We start from the raw sequence: 26350 nt of genomic DNA, 5'->3' as shown, positions 1-26350 counted from the left end.
CAAAGCTTTCGCTTCTTTTTCTGTTTTTGTTTTCCCAAATAGCACTTATAAGACAAATAGCACTTGTTTTCCCAAATGGCACTTACAAGACAAACACTTACAAGTTCACGGAACACAGTTTAAGAGGAAAAAACAAATTTTCCCAGTGTTGAGGACATGTGGTGGAAGAGAAACGACTAGAAGGAGGCTTTCTAGTAACTACCTGGAGAATGGTTTTCTGGGGAAAAAGGCTGAAACCAAGAAGGTGTTGGAGGCTAAATCATCTAAGAGGCATATAATATAGGCCTATATATACTAGGGGGCTTATAGCAAGAATTAAGAACAGAAGGATGTTTTGTAGGAGAATTCTGAGAAGAACTGTCAGTAGCTGATAATCACTTTGTTGGAGTAAGGGATTAAGCTGACGTTTCTGTTTTTGGTGACAGAATGGAGAGAAGAAGTATCTGAAATAGGAATAGAAGAGGAGAAAAGAAAAATTCAGTCATGCCACTCTTGCAACAAACAGAAACCTGAGTGAGCACAGCATGTCTGCAAAAGCTCTTCCTGGAGTAAAGGCAAATGCACTTAAATTTGTGCCTGGTTCTGGCTTCTCTTCATCGTTTTTTTGTTTGTTTGTTGTCTGTTTGTTTTTTGTTAAGGCTCACCCTTTTGCTATTTGGCAAAATATTAAAGACCTTTAAGAATAAAAAGAATCAAATCCTAAGCACTGGTTCAAGCTATTCCATAATGAGAAAGGGCTCAGGTATAGAAAAATCTGACACAGAAAGGCAGGTAGAAGAATGAAAGATAAATATTTAGTTGACATGCTGATAGGAAAGGGGATTTTCTCAAGGAAAGGGGAAAATGTATTCATAGTTTTTTTTTTTTTAGACAAACTGTTATGTGTTCAGTAGCTATGGCAGAATTTAGGTAGACCTTACTGGGTACAGAGCCAAGACAAAGAATTTAGAGAGCCCTGGGTTCATATCCTTGCTCAGCCACCTCCTAGCTATGTGATTTGGGGCACGTTAGTTTCTCTACCTTGCTGAGCCTCGGCCATCTTGTTTACAAAAGGAGAGTCCCAGAAATTATCTCATAAGACTGTCATGATAACTAAATGGCAGAATACACATAAGGCATTCAATATAAAGCTTGGAACTTTTTATTGTTGTTGATTTGGTCCTACAGATAATATTTTGCTAATGTGAGAATAATTAAAGAGGAGAAGGGAAAACCTCGGGGATTCTTAAAATTTCAAACCAACTGAGGTTTTCTAACCTCCCTGCTTTTTTGTAGAGGAGAAATATTTGCTTTTCGATGGTAAATCTTAGGTACCATGGAAACAAGGGCTGAAAAGACTTCAAGTAAATAGAAAGCAAGCAGCCAAGCCTGAGTTTTTCTTAAAAATTTAACCATACAATTTTGAGCAGATCAAGATTTCTATGGAATTCTGAAAGAACATAGATACTTATTACTATATTACCAAATCAAGAGCTTCTGACTATTTAAGTTTTCAAAGCCATCTAATATATACTGCTTTCCCCTTTTCTGTTTCTTATATTACATATTTGCAAGAAATGCCAATGTGGTTTAAATGGTGGAAGGCAAACATTAATAGTAATAAAAGATCTTTAATCAGTACACATTTTTATCATCAATGGTATAGCTTTCCTCAGTGAATAGAAATCATTGTTTACTTCATATTTCAGAACTGGAGAGTCTATTTAACACCTACATAATTTAAAAGGAAGAATTTTGTCAGTTGGAGGAGAAATTTTTTTTTCTGACATGGTTTTGTAGTTTTTAAATGAGACGTTACCTTTGATGAGGATTTTAGAAAATGTATTTAATTTTTTTAATGTATCCTATTTCTACTGAACATACTTCCAAATATTATTATTCTAAGGCAGAGTTATCTATAAAAACAAACTCATTTACAATGACTTCTCTCTGTCCTGCATCATCCAAAAACCATCTGATTTTTTAAATGCTAAGATATTCCTCTAATTTGTAACATACTTTAAGACTTAATGTGTTCTAATGTTTCTTGCTGTTAAGAACCACTAACCCCCCAATAAGACTACAGTCAGACTGTATTAAGTGAGGAGTTGAGAACCAAATTTGCAGGTGAATCCAACTTCAGGGGAAAAAAAAAATCCCCAAAACCAAGTATTTCAGTTTCAATACCATTTATAATCCTTCTCACCTCACGGGAAAGCAAAGAGCTCTAATATAAGAAGCCCACAAATTTTTCCCCAATATTTGTTCAGATTGGGTATTTATGATAATAGGCAAAGAGATGCAATTGAAATGGTTTGGATTTTTTCTTCAGGTTTCATTATTTATTATGAAAATAACACATTCACAGGGTTGGGGGAAAAATTATAAAAGAAATCTCTCACCCCAGAATTTGAGCTGTCAACTGCTTATATATTTCTCCAAAACATTCCAATGCATAGAAAAATGTATCTGCATCCTTTACGTAATGAGGACATATTACATGTAGTGTTCTGTACTCTGGTTTTCACTTCAAATTTTATGTTGGAGATTTTTCAACAACCTCACATATAGAGAAACCTCATTATTTTAAAAAGCATCAGTATACTCCACGTAAGGATAAACAGTCTTCAATATGCCTCTCCAATAAGGGTGCAACCAACAACCTTGCATTTCAGTATATGTGCTCATTTGGAATTTTACTTTTAGATCCTAAATTTGTAATTACTGAGTGAAAGCATATATACTTTTAAGTATTGGTAGGTATTTTCAAATTGGCCTTCAGAAAGATTGTACCAATTTGCAATCTCACCAACAAGGATGAGATATTCCCCATCTCATTTCTTTACCAACACTCTATACTAACTGTTTTGATCTTGATGATATCTTAAATGCTTATTTACCAGTTTGCATTTCTTTTTCTGTATCTTCATGTTCAACTACTGCTCAATTTTCCATTGGGTTGCTGAACTTTTCCTTAAATATACCTTAAGAACTAGTAATATATTAGTTAAATTAGTCCTTAGATTAATGTATGTCCACAGATATATTTGTGTGTGTGTGTGTATTTGTCCCCTGGCTTTGTGGTTTTCTTGCTTTGGATATTCAAATTTATGAATGCTTTCTTCAAGGGGAGGAGAAAGATGGCAGAGAAGAAGACCTAAATATCATCAGGTCCCAGGAGTTCAGCTAGATAGTTATCAAACCATTCTGAACAGCTACAAACTCAACAGGAGAGAGAAGAGAAGAAGAGCAGCAATTCTAGGAACAGAAAATCAACCACTTTCCAGAAGGTAGGACGTGCAGAGAAGTGAATCCGAGGCAATATTTTGGAAGATAGACTGTGGGAGAAGGGACGAGCTCCCAACAAGCAGTGGAGCTGTGGAACACAATCAGAACTTTTAGAAATCTGTTCCACTGAGGGACATCACTCCACAGGCTAAGTGGGGGTTGGGGCCCTCGTGAGGACAGTGTGGTCTCAGGATCCATGGAGTTACAAAAGACCAGGGGTGCCTGAGTGCAGCAGAGCTCCTACGTTTCAGGGCAGGGAAGCCAGCTGCAGAGACAGAGCCGAGGTGGGAGTTTTCAGCTTGGGGTTACTTTAAACCATGATCTGTGGCACAGTTGGACCATTGCCCTTCAGGCAGGTACCCAACAAGCAACAGATCCATGGAGAATCATCTTCCTTCTCTGGGAGGAGTGGCACAGGAGGGCACTGCAGGAATCTGCTGGGTTTGGAGACTCCAGATGGAGCCGTGTGCCAGAGATAGAAATGTTGGGTCACAGGCTGGGTGAGCATGGAGTGCACCTACACACCAGGGAGACGGGAGGGATTGACTGCTTTTCTCTGAGGCTGCACCGAGGAGTGGGGCCCTGAACTCTCGGCTCCTCCGGGGCTGGAGACTGGGAGGCTGCCGTCTTCATTCCCATCCTCCAAAGCTGTGCGGAAAGTGTTTAGGGAATGAAAGCTACCAAGAGTGAACCCGAGCAAATTAATTAGTCTGGCCCCTGGCAAGGTCAGTGAAATTTCACATTGGGCAAAGACATTTGAGAATCACCACAACAGGCCCTTCCACCAGAAGAGCAGCAAGAACATTCAGCCAAGACCAAGTTTACAAATCAATGAGCACTGTGGAACTCCAGAGCTAGGGGAAAGCAACACAAAGAATTCATGTTTGGTTTTTTTTTTCCCCATGATCCTTTAGTTTTCCAAAGTTAAATTTTTTTTAATTTTATTTTTTTCTTATTCTCTTTTTAAAATTTTTCATCTTTCCTATTTTAGTATTTTTAACTATTTTATCTTATCAGTACCTTTTTAAAAATCTTTTTATGTTTTCCTTGTTATAGTCATATTTTATCCCTTCATTGTATTTAAGCTTATTTTTTCTATACATATAGGGTTTTTTTTTTAAATTTTGGGATACAATTTCTTCTAATAGATCAAAATATACCCTAAATCTAGTGCATGGCTCTATTCTAGTCTCTAGCCTAATCAAATTCTTTCCTCCTTCTTTTCTTTTCCTTTTTCAATGAACTTACTATCTTATCAATTCCTTTTTTTAGAATCTCTCTCTCTCTTTTTTTTTTTTTTTGACAGCGATCACAAGCAGGCAGAGAGAGAGGAGGAAGCAGGCTCCCCGCTGAGCAGAGAGCCCCATGTGGGGCTCGATCCCAGGACTCTGAGATCATGACCTGAGCCGAAGGCAGCGGCCTAACCCAGTGAGCCACCCAGGTGCCCCTAGAATCTCTTTTTTAATTTTCTTCTTTATAGTCATATTCCATTTCTTCATCATGTTTACCCATATATATACCCATGTATACATATATGTATACACACCCATATATATGGGTATATATATATATATATATATATATATATATATATACACACACACACACATATGGGTATATATATGTATACACACATATATACACATATTTCTTTCTTTCTTTAAAATTTTGGGAGGTAGTTTCTTCTAACAGACCAAAATACACCCAAAATCAAGTGTGTGGCTTGATGGCTAGGGACCTAATCTCTATGGATATTAGTAGTATGTCAGAACTAGAGTTCAGAATGATGATTATCAAGGTGCTAGCTGGACTCAAAAAAAGCATGGGAGATATTAGAGAATCCCTTTCTGGAGACATAAAATTCCTTCCTGGATAAATGAAAGAACTAAAATCTAAACAAGTTGGAATCAAAAAAGCAATTAATGAGGTACAATTAAAAAAATGAGGACTCTTACTGCTAGGATAAATGAGGTAGAAGAGAGAATTAGGAGACTGAAGCAGTCATCAAAAATCTCCCAACAGGGACGCCTGGGTGGCTCAGTTGGTTAAGCAGCTGCCTTCGGCTCAGGTCATGATCCCAGCATCCTGGGATCGAGTCACACATCAGGCTCCTTGCTCGGCAGGGAGTCTGCTTCTCCCTCTGCCTCTGCATGCCATTCTGTCTGCCTGTGTTCTCTCTCTCTCCCTCTCTCTCTCTCTCTGACAAACAAATAAAAAAATCTTTAAAAAAAACCTCCCAACAAACAAGAGCCCAGGGCCAGATGGCTCCCAGAGGAATTCTACCAAACATTTAAAGGAGAATTAATACCTATTCTCCTGAAACTGTTCCAAAAAATAGAAATGGAAGGAAAACTTCCAAACTCACTTTATGAGGCCAGCATTATCTTGATCCTAAAACCAGACAAAGACCCTATCAAAAATGAGAATTACAAACCAATATCCTTGATGAACATGGATGAAAAAATTCTCACCACAATACTAGCCAATAGAATCCAACAGTACATTAAAAGGATTATTCACCATGATCAAGTGGGATTTATTCCTGGGCTGCAAGGTTGGTTCAAAATCTGTAAATCAATCAATTTGATGCAGTACATTAATAAAAGAAAGAACAAAAAAGCATTTGGCAAAGTACAGCGTCCTTTCTTGATCAAAACTCTTCAAAGTGTAGGGATAGAGTGTACATACTTCAATATCATCAAAGCCATCTATGAAAAACCCATTGCAAATATCATTCTCAATGGAGAAAAACTGAGAGCTTTTCTCCTAAGGTTAGGAACACGGCAGCAAAGTCCGCTATCATCACTGTTATTCAACATAGTACTAGAAGTCATAGTCTCAGCAATCTGACAACAAAAAGAAATAAAAGGCATCCAAACTGGTAAATAAATCAAACTCTCACTCTTTGTAGATGATATGATACTTTATGTGGAAAACCTGAAAGACTCCGCTCCAAAACTGCTAGCACTCATATAGGAATTCAGTAAAGTGTCAGGATATAAAATCAATGCACAGAAATCAGTTCCATTTCTATACACCAACAGCAAGACAGAAGAAAGAGAAATTAAGGAGTTGATCCCATTTACAAATGCACCCAAAACACAAGATACCTAGGAATAAACCTAACCAAAGAGGGAAAGAATCTGTATCCAGAAAACTATAAAGTACTCATGGAAGAAAGTGAGGAAGGCACAAAGAAATGGAAAAACTTTCTATGCTCATGGATTGGAAGAACAAGTATTGTGAAAATGTCTATGCTACCTAAAGCAAACTATACATTTAATGCAATCCCTATCAAATACCATCCATTTTTTTTTCAAAGAAATGGGCAAATAATCCTAAAATTTATACGGAACCAAAAAAGATGCTGAATAGCCAGAGGAATGTTGAAAAAGAAAACCAAAGTTGGTAGCATCACCAACCCAGACTTCAAGCTCTATTACAAAGCTGTAATTATCCAGATAGTATGGTATTGGCACAAAAACAGACATATAGACCAATGCAACAGAATAGAGAGCCCAGAATAGACCCTCAGCTCTATGGTCAAGTAATCTTTGACAAAGCAGGAAAGAAAGTCCAATGGAAAAAACAATGGTCTCTTCAACAAATGGTCTTGGGAAAATTGGACAGCCACATGCAGAAGAATGAAACTGGACCACTTCTTATACCACACACAAAAATGGACTCAAAATAGATGAAGGAACTCAATGTGAGACAGGAATCCATCAAAATCCTTGAGGAAAACAGAGGCAGCACCCTCTTCGACCTCAGCTGCAGCAACTTCTTCCTAGAAACATCACCAAAGGCAAGGGAAGCAAGGGCAAAAATGAACTATTGGGACTGCATCAAGATCAAAAGCTTTCACACAGTAAAGCAAACAGTTAACAAAACCAGAAGACAACTGACAGAATGGGAGAAGGTATTTGCAAAGGACATATCAGATAAAGGGCTAGTGTCCAAAATCTGTAAAGGAATTACCAAACTCAACACCCAAAGAACAAATAATCCAATCAAGAAATGGGCAGAGGACATGAACAGACATTTCTGCAAAGAATACATCCAGATGGCCAAGACACACATGAAAAAGTGCTCCACATCATTTGGCATCAGGGAAATACAAATCAAAACCACAATGAGATACCAGCTCACACCAGTCAGAATGACTAAAATTAACAAGTCAGGAAATGACAGATGTTGGCAAGGATGCGGAGAAAGGGGAACCCTTCTACACTGTTGATGGGAATGCAAGCTGGTGTAGTCACTCTGAAAAACAGCATGGAGGTTCCTCAAAAAGTTGAAAATAGAGATACCCTATGTCCCAGCAATCACACTACTTACTGGGTATTTACTCTAAAGATACAAATGTAGTGATCTGAAGGGGCACATGCACGTGAATGTGTATAGCAGCAATGTTCCCAATAGCCAAACTATGGAAAGAATCTAGATGTCCTTCAACAGATGAATGGATAAAGAAGGTATGAAGGTATGGTACGGGGTGCCTGGGTGGCTCAGTGGGTTAAGGCCTCTGCCTTCGGCTCAGGTCATGATCCCAGGGTCCTGGGATCAAGCCCCAGGTCGGGCTCTCTGCTCCACGGGGAGCTTGCTTCCTCCTCTCTCTCTGCCTGCCTCTCTGCCTACTTGTGATCTCTGTCAAATAAATAAATAAAATATTTAAAAAAAAGTTTCAATACTTTAAAAAAAAAAAGAAGAATGTGTGGTATATTTATACATAGTAGAATACTATGCAGCCATCCAAAAAGAAAATCTTGCCATTTGCAATGACTTGTTGATGGAACTAGAGGGTATTATGCTACGTGAAATAAGTCAATCAGAAAAAGACAATTATCATATGATCTCTCTGATATGAGGAATTTGAGAGGCAGGGTGGGGTTGTGGGGGGAGTGGGGTAGGGAGGGAAGAAATGAAACATGATGGGATCAGGAGGGAGACAAACCATAAGAAACTCTTAATCTCATGAAACAGAGTGTTGCTGAGGGGTGGGGGGACAGGGATAGGGTGGCTGGGTTATGGACATTGGGAAGGGTATGTGCTATGGTGAGTGCTGTGAAAAGCGTAAGCCTGATAATGACCTGTACCCTTGGGGCAAATAATACATTATATGTTAATAAAGAATAAAATTTTTTTAAAATAATGCCTTCTTATAAGACTTCTTTAGTTTGTCTTCATTAAAGGGGCTTTGCCCATGACTAAAAACAACCAACCAACCAACTACCCAACACATTGCCAAGATTTTCTCCTAGTGGTGTTAGTGATGATCACAGGAGTGATGGTGGTGATAATGATGATGACGTTAAGCCCTGACATCAAGAATTTATTTTATTCTAACAAATGAGATAAAATCCAAGATTTATTTCTTTAGTCATTAGATTATTTCATGCATTCAATTTCCAACTGCCTACTTTGTGGACTGAAAACCAATCTTAACACATTGGAAATGCCTTAACTGAGTGTTTCCTGGTCCTTTTTTAAATCCATTAATCTGTATGTCTTATTCTCTGCTCAGATAAAACTTGCACTTTTTTAGTTTTGCAATGTATTTGCAAGGAGCTGAGGCTCCCTCATTATACTATTATGTCAGCTGTTTTCACAAATTTCTTTTCATACAATGTTGGTGGACTTTTTAATTCATTTAAAAATAGTAAACACCTAAAATATATTATATTTAGACATTTGAGGGTTTTCATATTGTACAAAGACTGCAATTCTGAAACCATCCAGAAGAGATATTTTTTTAAGTTGCCAGAATTGTATAAAATATATATATATATATGTTTTTTTTTTCTATCCAAGAATACGGTAAGTTTTTCCATTTGTTTAAATAGCATTTTTCATAATCTGAGTAGCATTTAAAGATTTTACTTCTAAAGTTCTGCAATTTTTGGTTAACTTTATGCATACATATTTTGTTGTACATAGTTATTGCAAATGATATCTTTTATTCCATTATAATTTGAATGGCCATCTATAAAAGAAAAGTTGATGGGTTATATGAATCTTTTTTCTTCAGCCACTCTTCTGTATTCTCTTGATGTTTTTTCAGTTTTTTTTTATTTAAAAATGCTTTTTCCAGATATATAAAATCACACTATTTGTCAAAATGATCAATTTTCCACTTTTTAAAACAATTTTTATATTTTTCAGTTATTTGTCTTGCCTAATTGCACAGGCTAGTACATTAAGAACATACCAGATAGTACTGATATCTGAGGGCATTTTTGTTTTTTTCTAACTTGAAAGGTTAATACATTTGTCTGGATGTTGACTTTCTTGTAAACTTTTAGATGAAATGAAAGGCAGCCCAAAGGTACACTGCTTTCCCCTCCATCCATGAACCTGAGGAGCGTTGGGCAGACATTGGTGGCTGCCAATTCTTCCCTTAATTCTCATCTGTTCCATCCTGAAGTTGAGGAGAAACATGCCACATAGTTCCATTCATAACTGCTTTATGAGGTATTTTAAGTAACTGGTATATGTAATACTAATTGATTTTATGTGGAAATAATAAAAAAATAAAGTGTTTTAAGAAGGGAAATGTCTTACTGACGTATCTATGTTCACACATATGTACGTATATATTACCAACATGGCATGAAGCTGGCAGAGGAGCTCAGTATCAGAGTAGTTTTGGTTTTATTCCTAATCTTCCTGTATAAACATTTTCATTAATTCAGTAAAGAGAAGCCTAAATATGTTTGTGACTTTCATCTTAGCTTTTGTGATGTCTTTCTTTTGCCTCTTACCACTAAAACTGTGTGTCTGAAATCTTTACAAGTAAATGAGCTGAAACAAATAAAACTAATTCACTCGGGATTTTGTAGACATCTGGTGGAGTTATTTTCTGAGTAATTAGAACAAGAGGTGGGACGATTCCCTGAAGTAAAGCTACCGTACAGTTGGATACCCGTTCATTTCCACAGCCATCAGATTGCAGGCAGTGAGCATATTGATTCACAGATTGACAAACAATTATATAGAGCTGCCACCTGATTTTCTAAGACCATTTGTGTTTTATCAGTATATGCTTCACACACTTTTCTAAAAGATGCCTTTTCTCTGTCCTCTCACAGTTTGTTCCATTTCATTATGTCCCATCACCTCAATGTGCCCTTCACATGGTTAGAGGCAGTGAACATAGATCTCCCTCAAGAGCTGCTCTCTGCTCAACCTTGGTTAATCCAACATTTGGATTCAAATATGAATGAATTACAATCTGGCTTTTGACAGCATATACCTATCTTGGTAGGTAGAGATAAAGAACATAAAGATATTGAAATGCTTCCTATTTAGCTTGGAAATGTTCAGTGAAATCTTACTATTTAAGATATGTCTTAATATTATAAATCATAGATCTGGAATGGATTTAAAAATTCCATTGTTATTTGTTCCAATTGTTATTCTCACCATCAGAGAGAAAAGCACTTAAACCACTGTAGAAAGATACACATCTTTTCAGTTTATAATAACTGTAAGAGATTATACAACTATCTTCAGTCACCCATCATGGAATAAAAAGATGCTATCAAGAAAGTTTCCTTTTTAGCCAACCTAAATCCCACAGGTTATTAAAATCTATTTTATCCTCTCTCTGCCATTAGTATTTTACTGTGAGGGATAATAGTTGCAGAGTAGGAAAGTCAGGCATTTTCACCATGCCAGGAACAGAGATAATCTGATCAAGGCCCACCCAGATGGTGGCTACACTCACCCCTTTGCCTCTTCCTGGACCCCATACTATCACTGTTCTCGGTCACTCTCAATTTAACTTTACATAAGAGATAGATAATTAGGATTTATTTTCAGATGTAAGCCAAGGACACAGGATACTTTGAATCTGCAATGTTTACAAATTGTTTAAAAATACAAGGGGAAATTATGCACATGAATTGACATTTGATAGTTGTAAATAAAAATGACAAACTTATCCTTAATTGAACATGTTCCCCAATCTCAGGATTTTAGACCTGACAACAGAATTGACACATGAGTGAAATTCATCTTTGACTAAGGCACTTGCCAATCATCCCGTCTATTCATTTTTCTCATTTATCTTTTTCAGGATGAACTACATCCATCAGGAATCAAGTCAAGATTTATTGATCACATTTTACTTTGCAATGCGTGGAATGAGACCACCAAATTCTACCCAAACCGAACCAAAACTTTTGCCAAAGGATAATTGCTCTACTTTTATTCTCACAGTTGAAAGAACAGTATGACATCATGCCAAAGTGGTGAGTTAGTGAATACTCAACAGTAGTCCAAATGCAGCAGAAAACTCACCAGAGGTTTCGTCTACTCTCTCATCTACTATGTGGTCCTTCTGATGAACCCATTCACTATTGCACTTGAAGTAGATCTGGGTGGCGGGACTGGCTTTACAATACAGGTTCACAGGCTTATTCTTCACAATATAAGCTTCTTCAGGCTCAATAAGAAAATGTGGTAGAGGTTCAGGTGGATCGGATGGAAAGGTTTCTGGGAGTTCATGAAAAAAGTCATCGTCTGGTGAAACAAGAAGAAAGTGGAAAACAGTCAAATCATAGTAGCCACTTGCCATTTATTTGATATTCACTTAAAAATAATGACTCATAAATGATCTAATTAAGGATGTGTGTGCCTGCTATGCACCTGCTGTGCATTAGGTCTCTTGCTGGTTGTACAAGTAATTTTTTGGTTATTATTCTCATTTTTATGCATGGTGAAACTCAACATGAGGGAAGGTTAATATCTTGCCCAAGCATGCATGTAGTAAATAGCACAACTGGTACCAGAACCCAGGTTGGTCTCACTCAAAAACTGTGATCTTCCCCATATAGTACTACACCTCCCACTACACAGTGTTCCTGTTGAGAACTGACAAAAGCAAAAATGGTTTCATTAGAAAAATTTGTTTGAAAAATACAAGGCTTATAGGTAAACCATAAGTTCTTTGCACGAAGCTGAGAAGGAACACTGGGAACATGAAATTAATGATCTTGAAGTTCAGATTCAAACCTATCTTTATTTTCAAAAGATACCACTGCATGACATTGTCATTCACTTATTCATTCATTCAACCAAAAGTATTTATTGAGCTCAGGATTATTCTCAGCAATAGAAAGAGAGATAATAATACCGAGTCAGTCAACAGTAGATTGATAGTAGAGCCTAGAGCATAACAATGCTGTTTGGTCTTATTTAGAAACCGTATCTTAAATATCAGATGTATGATATGACTAGTCAAACCCATCCCCATTAGAATATTACCGAGTATTAGCAAGAACAACAATAGTCAATAGTCTCATTTTCTATAGTACTGAAAATTATCAAATATGTTGCTCCCACTTTGCTGCCTCAACATCACTGAATAAACAAAACTCCCAAACCACTTGAGATACTTATACACTTGGAGGTATGTTTTTCATAACTTGAGTTCTATATGATTTCAAATGAAAACATAAAACTTAAAAATGCCCTAAAAAACCCTATTATCATATTTCACAAAAGTCAAGGTAAAAAGTCTTTCCAATACACTGAAACTAAGTTAGACCTGATAATTTTCTTCCTGTGACAGATTGTGGGGAGCAAAACTATTGCTCATTCTCTTCATTGATAAAGCACCCCAGGCTAATATGCAAGGTTAAAGGTGTGAGGCTCAAATTAAAAGTTTTAAAATTCTTTAAAAGTATACACATTTGGTAGTAAATACATGACATGGTATAGGTAAAGTCTGGTTGCTCATACATTACCTTAAAACTCATTTTATTACTCATTCAGTTGTTGCTCTGTTTGGGGAGATGGCCGTTTGTCAAATGGCCGTTTGTCTGCTAAGAAACCTGGTCTGGCACTTTTTCCATCTAGCTCATGGGACAGCTGTCAAACAGCAACATGCGTTTGATCTCTGCCAATATGTTCTGCAGTAAAAATTGGTTTCACTTGCATCACAGACACAACTAGCTTTCAAAGCTCCTCCCAAATGATAAATTTCTGACACTGGGATGTAAATGATGCTTCCTGAAGCTCGCTTTCTTTCTCACTTTACTTCCTTAATCTGCATTCTTCCGGCAGGGCATCATCTCTAGTTTTTCCATTGCGGAACATCAAGGACCCAAACTGTCAGCTAACTAAAGAATAACCTTGTTTCCATCAATTTCGGCTTCTTTACTCATTGTGCAGGAACATTCAAAACTGCTTAAATAAACATAGTTCAGAAAGGCAAAGAAATAGGGGACTGGGGTATTGACAGATCCATCAACATAAAGCTGAGATCTTGAAGGTCTTATTCACAATCCCTCCTTATATGCTTATTGTTGTATGTGATGATAGACAGTTCTGATAATCAATAGAGTGCCACAAAATATCAAACTGACATTTTGTAAAATGTTTGCTGTTGTTTTTAATTTTTATTACTCAGGAAGGCAGAGTGTTGATTTTTTTTTTTTTTTTTTTACTATTGGTGTATATTTAAACATACCAAAATGTGTATGTATTTTAATATATTTATTCAGGTTTCCAAAATATAAAAAGTTTTCCTTTCAGTCACTGTTTTAGAAAGTGAGATTTGTTCCTTTAGAAGGAAAGATGATTGCAAAATATCAGGTGACTGTTTACTACCTTACATTATTCAATCATGTAGCAAAGTACTTATGCATTCACATCCTACAGAAAGATAGGCACTAAAAATTGATTACCCTTTCCTGCCCAAAGCATGTATTTCTTCCTTCTGATTATTTTATTGTAAACTACTGTGAAGACTAATGGAAGCTGGGAAAGCACACATATGTTTTCAACTCAAAAGGGGCTCTGTTAAGTGCTGGAAAAGATAGTAATGATTTAATGACATATTTTAAAAATGTATGGACAAACTAATTTTGTATTCTTTAATTTTGAGTTTTAAGACAAGAGGGTCATGACCAGTAAAGAGAAATAATTCTACATTTTGGTCTGAAGCTTCGTCAAGTGTTGATATTTCAAGGTGTTCGTTAAGTAACACTTAGTATGCAACTTATTAAGGAATGATTCCATCATTTGAAATATTTTCATTTTGCGGTAAATACAGTTTTTTTTTTTTTACATATCATTCTAGTTTCTGCATAAACCCCATCTCTTAAGTAGCATCTAGGGAGATGCCTTAACCAATGACATGAAATTAATTTGTTACAATTTCTTATAACACACATACACTGTTTAAATCTATGGCTAGATAAATTCATGTCAGGCAATATGGCACATTACTTCTAGTGCTCAATTCAGGGGATGGGAATAGTACTTCTAAAGATAATTTTCAAGACCTTTAGTCAGTAGGATACAAAGAAGTGGGTAGATTTGACAAAATGGGAATGGACTGATTATCAGTGGGCTCATGTGCTGCTGGGAAATTCTCTCCTTCTTCATTTGCAAGAAGGTGGCCTGGACACCACGCGCAACCACGCCAGCTGGCTCAGACAACAATTCCCCCACCATCGGGTCACGTATGTTAAGACAATACTTTCTTTGCTCTAGACAGAAACGATGAGTATCAGCATTAATTTAAGAAATTGTCTTTTAATGAAATGTCATCTTAAATTTTTTTTCTAGAGTATGTTTTGAAAATCAAACAAGCAAGCCAATTCTCTTCAGCCAAAATTATTAAGGAAAAGTTCTGAGTATTTAAACATCTAGCATGGTTATATCTATACGTACTTAACAAGAAAAACATGACTATCTCCAAATACCATGTGCATTTAACAAGGAAGAAGTTACCATCTCCAAATACCATGTGTACTTAATAAGGAAACAAGGACTATCTTCAAATACCATGTGTATTTAACAAGGAAAAAGTGATCATCTCCAAATACCATGTGCATTTAAGGAAAAAATTGATTGTCTGCAAATGAGCATCTACAAATACCTCTTCACGAACACTTAGCTCCTCTGCACTGTGTGTATACTTGCCTTGCACACATATGGAGGAATCTACTTTTCAGTTTTGGCAACCAGTTTTATGCAACTATTACCAATTTTCAAAAGCCAGAACTATATAACAAATGCCTAATGCTAGAATGAAAGCTCTTTTGGAGGCAGAAATTATTGTCATATTCATTTTTATTTTCCATTAATTCTAGCATTCTGCCAGGCACATTATAGGTAGTCAGTAAGAATCTTATAAAAGCACGGATATTCTACAAATGGCAACTGTGATCATTCTGAAAGGGTTCATGAGGTATTTTAGAGTTCATAGTGCCTCAAATTAATTTACATACCAAAGGTTGTAACAATAGTTAAGATCTCCAAACTGGACTGGCTACAGACTTTGTGTGACCTAGTGCAGAGTGAAGATTTGGGGATCCTCGTTGTATTAGGAATTCTGAAAGAGTGACAGATGAGCATTAAACCGAGAGTCCTATGTGACAGCACAGGTCCCATACCCATGAAGTCAGTCCTGTCTACCTACAAGTGTCAGTTAACTGAGCATTCTACTTCAAGGAAAAATCTGAGAATTAAAATTATATCTTTATTAGTAGATTTTTGTTTTAGAACTTCTTTGCTATTTCCCAGCTTCTCATGGTGATTAGATGTTTTCTAGAAGAATCATGGCTTTCCAGAGAGAGAAACTCCGCCTCCAAATAAGTCTCTAAGTAAGTGTGTTTGCAATGGTGTGCAAGGGAAAGTGTGTGATTTTATTTGTTCATGGCTTTCCCTTTGGATGTACTTCAGTGCTCATGCACGTGTCTGACCAAAAACAAGTAAACTCCCTGCAACACGAAAGCTAAATCTTTTGGGGGCACTAGCAGACTCCTTAATACATGGATATACTACAGTCTAAGATTTTAAAGTTCAATACATGGAGATAACAAGGTTTGAGATTCTACCTTGAGTTGGTAGACTCAAATTCATTTTAAATTCATTTCACTACCCAAATAAACCAGCTTTCTGATACTATTAAGGTCATGCTACAAAACTTGAAGCTATAAAAGAAAAATTTGTTTTTTCAGCAGGGAGATCAGTGAATGCATCCTATTAATACTTTATTTCTTAATATAAATATCTAAAGAGGCCTGAAGTGTTCAGGGAGATAATGGCAACTCAATTTGTGAATAGCAACTTCAGACAATGAACTTATTTCTGGCAAAGTGCCACAGTTATTCCAAATTATTATATATTGTATAAAGACACACCCCAGATGCTCATACGGATGGCATTATGCTAATGGGGCCATACCACTCGATTAATAAACTTGCTAAACAAGTTTTCTGCATGTAGTTCATTCAAATTAACAAAGTAAAATTTCCAAAGTTGGCTTTATTCTGTACATTGAAATCACAATTAGCTTAAAACTATTACTGCTTTTCAATTTTGTTGTAATATTATTATTCATCTTATTCTCCTGTAACATTTGACTTAATTTTCTACTTTCTACCATTAGTCAATATTGATATCACCATTTTCATCTTGATATCAGGTAAATCTCAATATTTCCTTTTCTGTTGTCTCATATAGACTTTGTTTTTTCATTTATATACAAGAAGGGAAAGCTTTGCACCATGTATTATTCTTATAGACTTTCATTCCACCTAAATCTTGACAGAAAAATATTATGCTATGAACATCAATCTAGGAAGCTTACATTGCTGGTTTTATTGCTATGTATCAAGGCTTAATTTTCATCAACTTAATACATAAGTTTCTATATTTCTGAATCATAAGGCTTAAACTATTATTGCTTATATCATAAAATATAGGACTATTATCTCTTTGTCTGAGACCTGAAGCGTATTCTTCTGAAATGGAATTTACTTCCAAATGATTCAAGAGCAATTTAAAATGAATGACTGCAAAGCTAATTTTATCTGCATTTGGCTGCCCATCCATCAGAGAGATAATTCATGATATATTACAACAAAGGCAGCTGAAATTAACTATTTGAATGAGACTCTAGCTTATTTTTAATATTTTGATTAAAATATCCTTTGGAAGACAAAGACTATGGTCTATATTTCAAGCAACATATTAATGGATTCATCATTTAAATTTAAGTAGCTGAATATATAATGCCTTAACAGTATTACACGATTTGGAAGTACTGCATGGTTACAACTCCAAAAGAAAAAACTTTTTTTCTTCTTCTTTTCAATAAATACTTTTGAAATCATGCTTAGACATGATTAACAGTGACATAGAGTCAACATGCTATTGGGGATGCACTTACTTGTGAAAGAGAGGCACCTTCTTCTGCCCCAGTTAAGACTTTATGATCTCTGAATTTTATTACTATAAAGTCCTCCTAAATGTTTTCCTGCCTGTAGTCTTTACCTCTACCACATAGTCTATACTGTGCTTTTAGAAAAATGTTTTCAAAAATATATTTACTCTCTTTCTCGATTAACTTAATAAACACAATGTAAACCAAGAAGCTAAGTTTATTTTTGCTCATCGGATTAGCTAAAATATATTGTATGATTGATGAGGAGTTGAGGAAATGCGACTCTTTGCATATACTGGGTATAGCGTAAGTTGGTATCACAGTAGAGAAAAATTGACAGTAAAATTAAAAATTAAATCTCTGCATATCACCAAATACATCATCCCATTTCTTGGAACACATCTTACAGACATAATGGCATTTATAGGTGTATGTGTGTGTATATAAATATAATATTATATATATTTATATATGTGTGTATATGTATATGAGGTATATATCTCATGTGTATATGTATGTATACATATGTGTATATATGTGTATATATAAAGTATATGTGTATATAAGTACATGTGTATATGTATGTATATACAGTATACATACATATATATGTATGTGTATATATATATATATATATACATACACACACAAAGATGTTTACTACAGCACTGTTTATTTAAAAATACATAAAATATATCAAGAAAAGGTAGAAGGAATTAACTGTTTGAATGAGAACAACTAACAGTCAACTGAGGAATGGTTAGGTAATTATTTATGATATGTCCTTCTAAGAGAATACTGTTTTGTCAATAAAACCAAGGAGCAGAATCGTTTGTATTAAATCAGAAGGGCATCCATTAGGCAACTAAGCAAATGAAGCAAATTTTTGACTAATTTGCATAGAATAATGCCACTTTTGAGAAAGAGTAGGAAAGAAAGGAAGGAAGGAAGGAAGGAAGGAAGGAAGGAAGGAAGGAAGGAAGAAAAAAAAAGAGAGAAGGAGGGAGGGAGGAACAGAAAGGAAAGGAAAGAAAGGAAAAAAAGGAAAGGAAGGAAGGAAGGAAAAAGAAAAAGGGTGGGAGGGAGAAAGAACGAGCATGCCACACCTAGATGAGTGCTTGAACAACCAGGGACTGTAGCCCTACCAGGATAACAAATCAAACAGGCCATTACACTCCCCACAACATCATCACCCTGTTTCATCACTCTTACTCATTCTTCATATATCAGACATCCCTTCTTCTGAAGGCCCCTCACCTCCAAATCCTGGACCTCAGCCCCTGGTCTCATCTCCCATTGCTCTCTACTCTTCTTGTTTATTATTTCTTCCCCACTAGAAGGCAAGTTCAGAGCTTTAGAACAGTGCTTGTCTTCATTCATTCCTGCATAACAGATACCTAGTCCAGTGCATGGAAAGGACGGCAGGGTTTTCTTTCTTTCTGTTTTTTTTTTTTTTTCTTTTCTTGAGTTGTTGAACACTTGAATTGTTATTCCTAAAGAAGTTCCTATATGATAAGACGTACATAGGAATTACTCTAGCAACAGAAATGAGAAGAAATCCTTATGCAAAATACAACAGAAATATATGTATATCTAAAAGGTAGTCCTTCAGCATTTATAAGGACAGATCCTGTCCCCACATGAAAAAAAATTTTATCTATCTTCTATGCAAATATTAATGTCATGTATCATGAAATGTAATAGCCTTGGACTAAATATATTCCCTCAATAAATAATAGAAGTTGAATCTAAAACATTTTGTGTGTGGAAAATAATATGATACATCTAATGACCGTATCTCCTCAACCTCTTGGCCTCATTTAAGGCTTGACTTCATTGTACCACTCCCTCCTTTTTGAAACTTTCTCCTCCCTTGGTAACTGTGCATTAGCACTCAATTGCTTCCCATACTATCTTTTTTTTTTTTTTTTAGATTTTTATTTATTTATTTGACAGACAGAGATCACAAGTAGGCAGAGAGGCAGGCAGAGAGAGAGAGAGAGGAGGAAGCAGGCTTCCTGCTGAGCAGAGAGCCTGATGTGGGACTCGATCCCAGAACCCTGAGATCATGACCTGTGCCAAAGGCAGCGGCTTAACCCACTGAGCCACCCAGGCGCCCCCCCATACTATCTTTTTGACCTTTCTCTGTGTTTTCTGCTGTTTGAGTACAGTCATATTCTTACCAAGTTTCTCTCCTTTCGTCTCTCCCTTGAGCATCTCATCCATAACACTGGCTCAATTACCAGATTGTGCCACATGCACAGTCTTCTGTTCCACCTCCTTTCTTCTTAAAATCGTCTGATGCCTTTGCATCGACCAGCAACAAAATCAGATTCTCTACCAAGGCCAGTGAGGACCCACTTGATCTGATTGCTGCTGGCCTCTATGTTTCATTTCCTACCCTCATGTATGTCCTCATGGCCTTTCACCATTCTCATACAGACAGACTGGTGTTTGTATCTTTGAACACACCCAAAGCAGGCCTACCCTAGGGCATTTGTACAAACTCTTCATTCCTGTAGAAAAGATCTCTCTCCTTGCCATTTAGGTTTCAGCTAATGTCTCCTACACAAAGAGATTCTTGATCACCCAGTCTCAATCTCTTGATGTGTTTCTTCAAGAACACATCATTCTACTTGATTTCTTCATATCACCTACCCCTCTCAGATCCGTTTGTTTACTAAGTTAGTTGTCTCTTTTCTTTTCCCTTCCCACAAAACTCAAAACAGTATGGGATTAGACAACTTTATTTTGTTCAACAGTCTAATCTCAGCATCAACATCAGATGAACATCTTCCCTCTAAAAGTAGCTTCTCTTTTTCACTCAGCTCCTTATTTCTGATTGTAATATCATTCTCACAGTCAGAAGCTTGGAGTCCTGTCTCTCCATCAGGTCCAACTGATCTATGTGTACAGTGAAGATCAGCTCCATATTGTCTCTCTCACCATTAATTCCTATTCTCTTTTCTGTTGCTCAAAATGAAGCTCAGACCACTTGCAAATGGATTATTACAGGAGTCATGCTACCGACTGGCTTTGTTGCAGACTTGCTCCTGATTTTCCTCTCTCAATCCCAGCCATCCCACGTCTAAGTGGAAGATAGAATCATAACACCTTCTGCTGGAAACTTTGTGTTCAATAGAACATGGCCAAAAATTTACTTAATTTTCAGCTTATTTACCACTGTTCCACCAAAACCAAAATTGGTGGTACCATATTCCATACTAAGGTAGCTTTTTCAATGTTTTCCCAGACGCTTGTTAGCTGTACACGTGATGCTTTATTTCTTATGGACTCTTCACTGCCTATTTCAAAGTCACTGAGAAATCTAGTCCTAATCCTCGCAGAGATTAACTGCTCCTTACTGTTCGATTGTGAAATCCTCTGATGCAATTCGAGAGGCCCAGTCATTTTTGTATTCCTTACTATAGTCCAGCTCCACCATATACTTAGTAGGTTCTAAAACTTATATTCAATCAAAGTGAACCCATCTAAAATTGATTACTTGCTCCAAGAGCTATGAAAAATATTTATTAATTCCCCATAGTACTCCCCATAGTAATGTATTATGATAATTCAAATTACCTGAATATAATCTTTCTATCCATATCCTTATCAAAAAATCTGTACTTTTTTTTTTTAACTTTGATGGAAATTTTCAAGTATGTGAAAAATGATAAAACAATGAACCTGAACATCCATAACTGAGCTTCTGGGAATTTCAACATTCACATGTAAAGGGAACTGAACATATCAGAGTGCTAGGAGGAGAGAGCAAAGGAGACAAATGTCACCAAATTAAGAATAAAAATTAAATTCAAAATATTGGAAGCAATGAAAATAAAATCTATGGTAATATATGTACAATGTTTAGCCGTAAAATTAAGACCCCAAAACAATAATGATCAATGATAAGAACATACAGTTTATATTTTTAAAATGTGACCGTTAAAAAACTGTCATCTCAGATTTCACATGCAAATTAGAAACTCTTTTCAGTGACTTTGGAGTGAAGAAATCATCCCCTAAATTTAGTGAAATAATTAAAAATACACCTAAAATATACACTACTCTATGGATCCATAACGAAGTTCATGAATAAAGGAAACTTCAAGGTTACAAAATCTTGATCTTTCAAGAATTGTCTTCAACTTTTTCCTCTTTCTCACTTCCAACATAAAAACAATCAACAATGCTACTAATGTTATAGCCGTCCTGTTTCTTAAACCTGCCTCTTTTTCTGTTTATGATTCCACTGCCATCATCATTTCTCACCATTTTCAAAGCCTCAGGAGTAGTATCCCTTGCCTCCTGATTAAAGGCAAGTTCTAAGTCACTTCTCTGTTGAAAATCCTAAACCCCCTTTCCCATAAGATAAATGCAAGCTCATCAACACGGCGCCCATGCCCCTCCATGATCTCATGTGTGTGTACCTTCACACCTTCCTTTCTCACCCACTCCATTCCCTGTCCTCTACGTCCAACAACACAGTCCATCTTCTGTCTTCTGGACACAACCTGCAGTTTCTACACCTTCTGCTTCTGTGCCTCTCCTCTCCTATCTCACTGTTCCTCCTCATCCTCTAAACTCTGCCTCAGGCCATCATTTCTTCCAGGCCCTTTTCTTTCCTTTCCTACCTCTCTGCCAGCCTAGGACCTACCTCTCCCCTTGCCCTAGTGATTGCTTTGTTAGAGGCTTAAAAATACTTCTAGCACTGCCTTTTGTAATAACTTTGTAGTGAACTAACTGGCTCTTATTATAATCTTTGGAACTGATTATATACTTTTTGAATAAATGGGTGCAGGGCTTTCTGTATCCAGGGGAGACCACAGACTTTGGGTCTGAATTGGGTAATTGCTATGAAAATCGACTCTGGGACCCCACAGACTTGGATTTGCATCTCAGCACCACTTTTTACTGTGCGTGACTTTTGACATTTCACCGAATCTCAGTTTCCATGACTATAAAATGGCTAAGCAGGGTGCCTGGGTGGCTCAGTCAGTTAAGCATCTGCCTTTGGCCCAGGTCATGATCCCAGTGTCCTGGGATCAGGCCACAGGCCATCTTCCTCTCCTTCTGCTGCTTAGTCTCTCACTCTCAAATAAAGAAATAAAATCTTTTGAAAAAATAAAATAAAATGGGGAGACAAAGCAAGGTAGTGATAGCGTTTGGGGTATGTGAAGTAAAGCAATAGGAATGATTCAGTGTAAAGCTGACCACAGATAAGATCTTCACATATGGTAACTATTTTATTGTTTTCTTGTTGTATTGCTGTAACCCTCTCTCATTTTCTAAAACACCCTTGAGCACTAGGAAGTCTTTAATCTGTCTTCCCAAAGTATCCTTTCTGACCAGTGCCTAGTAAACTCCTATTCTTCTTTCCACGCTCATCTTAAATTTCATCCCCTCCAGGAATACATTCTAGACTCTTTGAGCATGGATCTGTTGTCTTCTCTCTGTGTTAACACCACACCATATGCATTGCTATGTCATCACATTTAACACAGTAATAGGTCACATTGAACTTTTCTGTGCCCCACTACACAGAGAGCTTATTTCAATGCAATTATGTGTAATTCATTCATGAGTCTGTAACATGCAGCCATATTTGGTATGTAGCAGAACCAAAGGACAATATTTGTTGAGTAAACTGATGAAAAGATACATAAATTCCTCAAACTGTAAGTTTCTAGATTTTTTTCAAATCTAGAGACGTTAATACTTCTTATTTTCCTACTTTATAAAAAATAAAACTTTCGATTCGTATTAGTGTCCTCTTATGAGTCCTCATTCTTTCTTGGGGGTATAGAAAATAGTTTTGTCCCACTACAGTATTCTCCTTTTAAATTTTGGACATAATTTATAAATAAAACGTCAGGATTTGTTTTCTCATTAGTAATCTCCCTACACAACAACACCACTCACCTTATCACTTCTCAAAATAGGTTTACTGTCAGGAACTGGTTTGGAGGAGCCGGGAGCAGGTGGTGAGAGGGCCTCTGCTGGTGAGTCAGAAGCCCGGTGCTGGCCCTCCTCTTGCTCCCAACAATCTATTGTTTTTGTAAGTGTGCTTCGGTAGGTAGGTAGGCTGATAAGTAGGTCTATATGGTGTGAACCAAAACCCAAGGTGTGAGTATACCATACACAGAAAGAGCAGAGCTTCTAGAACTTGAGAGCACTCTAGAAGTCCTCTAGTCAGGAAGTCTTTGCTTCCATCATGACCGTGCTCAAGACTTCGGGAGGGAGGCCAGGGGTCCAAAGGTGGGGAAAAAGGGCTCAGAGAATTGTTTTATCTCTTTGTGCCCTGTCTCGCTGGCGGGGTGCTTGTATGGGAACACAGGATGTGGAAAACATGGGTGAGTGTTGCTTGTGGCTGCATAGAACTAATGTGATGTATAGTTATATATCTACATAGAACTTTGATTCAATTTTTTCATCTTATAGAAAAGGAAACTGAGTCCCAGACAGTCTGAATGACTTGTCTGAGATTGTGTGACTATTAAGTGACAGGAGTAGATGTGTCAGGCCAATCTCAAGATTTCCTGGCTCTGGTATATATTTTCTAATTACATAAGTTCTGTAGCACCATTTCAATACCCTCTTCTAATTCACTTGATAATTTATTTTATCTTCTTATTTTTGAGCTACCCATAAACTATTGCCTTTTTAATGCTGTTATGGTTTTTTAAAAATTATATATTTTAAATTGTATTTATTCCAGTTGCTAAATTCTATAATAAAGAAACAAATAACAAAAATGGAAATTCAACCCTCAAACTCCCTTCCATTCCCCATCCTACCAACTTTTGACACTAGTATGTTTTGTTCTGGACCTTTCTTTCTGCAGTTATTTATGTATGTGCCAATGTGTGTGGATACAGATATAGCAATAAAATGTAAAATGTGGAGATAAACCATGAGATACTGTGGACTCTGAGAAACAAACTGAAAGTTTTGGAGGAGAGGGGGTGGGGGATGCATGAGCCTTGTGGTGGGTATTGTGGAGGGCACGTATGGCATGGAGCACTGGGTGTGGGGCATAAACAATGAATTTTGGAACACTGAAAAGAAATAAAATAAAATAAAATGGAAAAAATAAAAGGAAATATATATGCATATGTTTTGTATTGATTACTGCTTTTCACAGTAAATTCTCTGCCTCACTTGATCCACCACTTGCCAAAGTCGGCGTTATCATATGCCTACTATGTTCTAAACACTGTCCTACAATGTTTAGGATAAGCTAATATCCAATGTTAAAACTGAAAACATCAACAACTAAAAACCACTGTACATTTATAGTTTTGGTAATGTTTACAGGACACCAAAATTTCTGCACAGGTTTTAAAACAGAAAAAAAAAAACCCAATATCATTGTTATCTTTAGCTCTAGTAATTGAATTCTGGATCCATGTGTCTTATTTAAAATTATAGCTTCCAAGTGGCATGTGATATAAATTCACATTTCACGACTTTGCCAAGAAAAGATTAATTCACTGATTGTGGGAGGGTATTGATTATGAGCCAATACCCCCAATTTTTATCCCTTTTGATGGAACAAATGACATTCTTCCAAAATTTACTGTTTTGGAAGATAATATACCCAGGATCCTGAAGAAGATAGAAAGGGTATGAATCACCTCCAGCAAGGTACAGGGTTGGTTAATGTTTTACATTTTCACCTCCCCTGCCACTGGAAATCACAACACTTGACACTGGGTCATAAAATTATTAAACCTTAAAGTAGTAGCACTTCCTTCTCCATGTGAGACCTCACTTCTCCTTGACACTTTACTCCTAAAATCCCTCTAGGCTCCTGGCCTTTTCTTTCTGCCTTTAACCCTCGTAACTAATTAAATCTGGACAAGTCTTTGGTGAAAATAGTTTTCCTTCAAAGTTATTCATTCAAAGTTCCCCTTAAGGCATTCTTTGTCACTTTAGCCTAGCCTGCCATCTTTACATGCAGTTGAAAGAGGTAAGCTATTTTTATAAAATAAAAACTCTTTCAAGACCTAAGTCTACCTTGATGTTTCAAATAAATACTAGATGCTAAAATATGACAAAAGCTTCAACATTGTTAGAAGTTTACAAATAAACAGAAAGTTCCAAAGACTCTGGTCTCATTTAAAGACAGTTAAACTAAAAAAAAAAAAAAAAAAAGACTATTATATTTGGAAGTACTTTTCTTGGGGTCTATAACTAGATTCTTTGACAACAATGGAAAAGGATTAACTAACCAGTGCAGTTGAACTTATTCCCAATAAATTTGTCCATATTGGACATCAGAATTAAGGGCACATTAATACATGCCAGAAGAAACCAAAAGTGAAGATCAAAGGAAATAAGGAAATAAGACTGGAAACACAGCACTCCTAAGGTATTTTCTCTACTAAGATCAAATTAAAACATGCCATGGTGCCAACTACTTTAAACCTACTTCTACATTTTACAAATAAACAGATATTATTACTTTTATTTTGTTTAAAAATGTAAAGATCAGACACATACCATTTGTTGTTGATCCAGGGTACTCAGCTTTAGGGCAAAAGACTGAATGAGATTTAATGATGGGCTCCATCATCACTTGCATAAAGCTAGCGACTGTGTTTAAGAAGATGTGAAGGAAGTTTTCTTTATGATACCATTTTTAAAAAATGAATTAATGATGTCCTATTGCCATCTCACTTCTTAGTTATCTTATGGATGTAAATTTCATAGTAAGCTCCTTATGTTCATAGATGAAAACTCGGGTTTTGAAAGTTTGAGTGTGTTTCCCAAGACTGTCCATCCGACGAATGGAAGAGCTGGGAAAGGAATCCAGGTACTCCTAGTTTGTTAAGACTGAGTGATGCTGCCTCCCATAACGTGAAAACTTCGATTTGTCAAATCACTGTCCATGAT

General features: G+C 36.4%; 1 protein-coding gene across 2 annotated transcripts in view; it reads right to left on the bottom strand.

Moving 5' to 3' along the window:
• Positions 1-26350, bottom strand: part of UNC5C (unc-5 netrin receptor C) — a 358142-nt gene that overhangs the window by 144540 nt on the left and 187252 nt on the right. For both annotated transcript variants that reach the window (XM_082728148.1, XM_082728149.1), the window contains exon 2: positions 11569-11790. In XM_082728148.1, coding sequence (XP_082584274.1) covers positions 11569-11790 — 222 coding nt within the window. The remainder of the gene's footprint in view (positions 1-11568; positions 11791-26350) is intronic.

Source organism: Mustela nivalis (genome assembly GCF_964662115.1).
Source record: "Mustela nivalis genome assembly, chromosome: 4".
Taxonomy (NCBI): domain Eukaryota; kingdom Metazoa; phylum Chordata; class Mammalia; order Carnivora; family Mustelidae; genus Mustela; species Mustela nivalis.
Note: the sequence above shows the minus strand (reverse complement) of the source record. Positions and strands in the feature narration are given on the sequence as shown.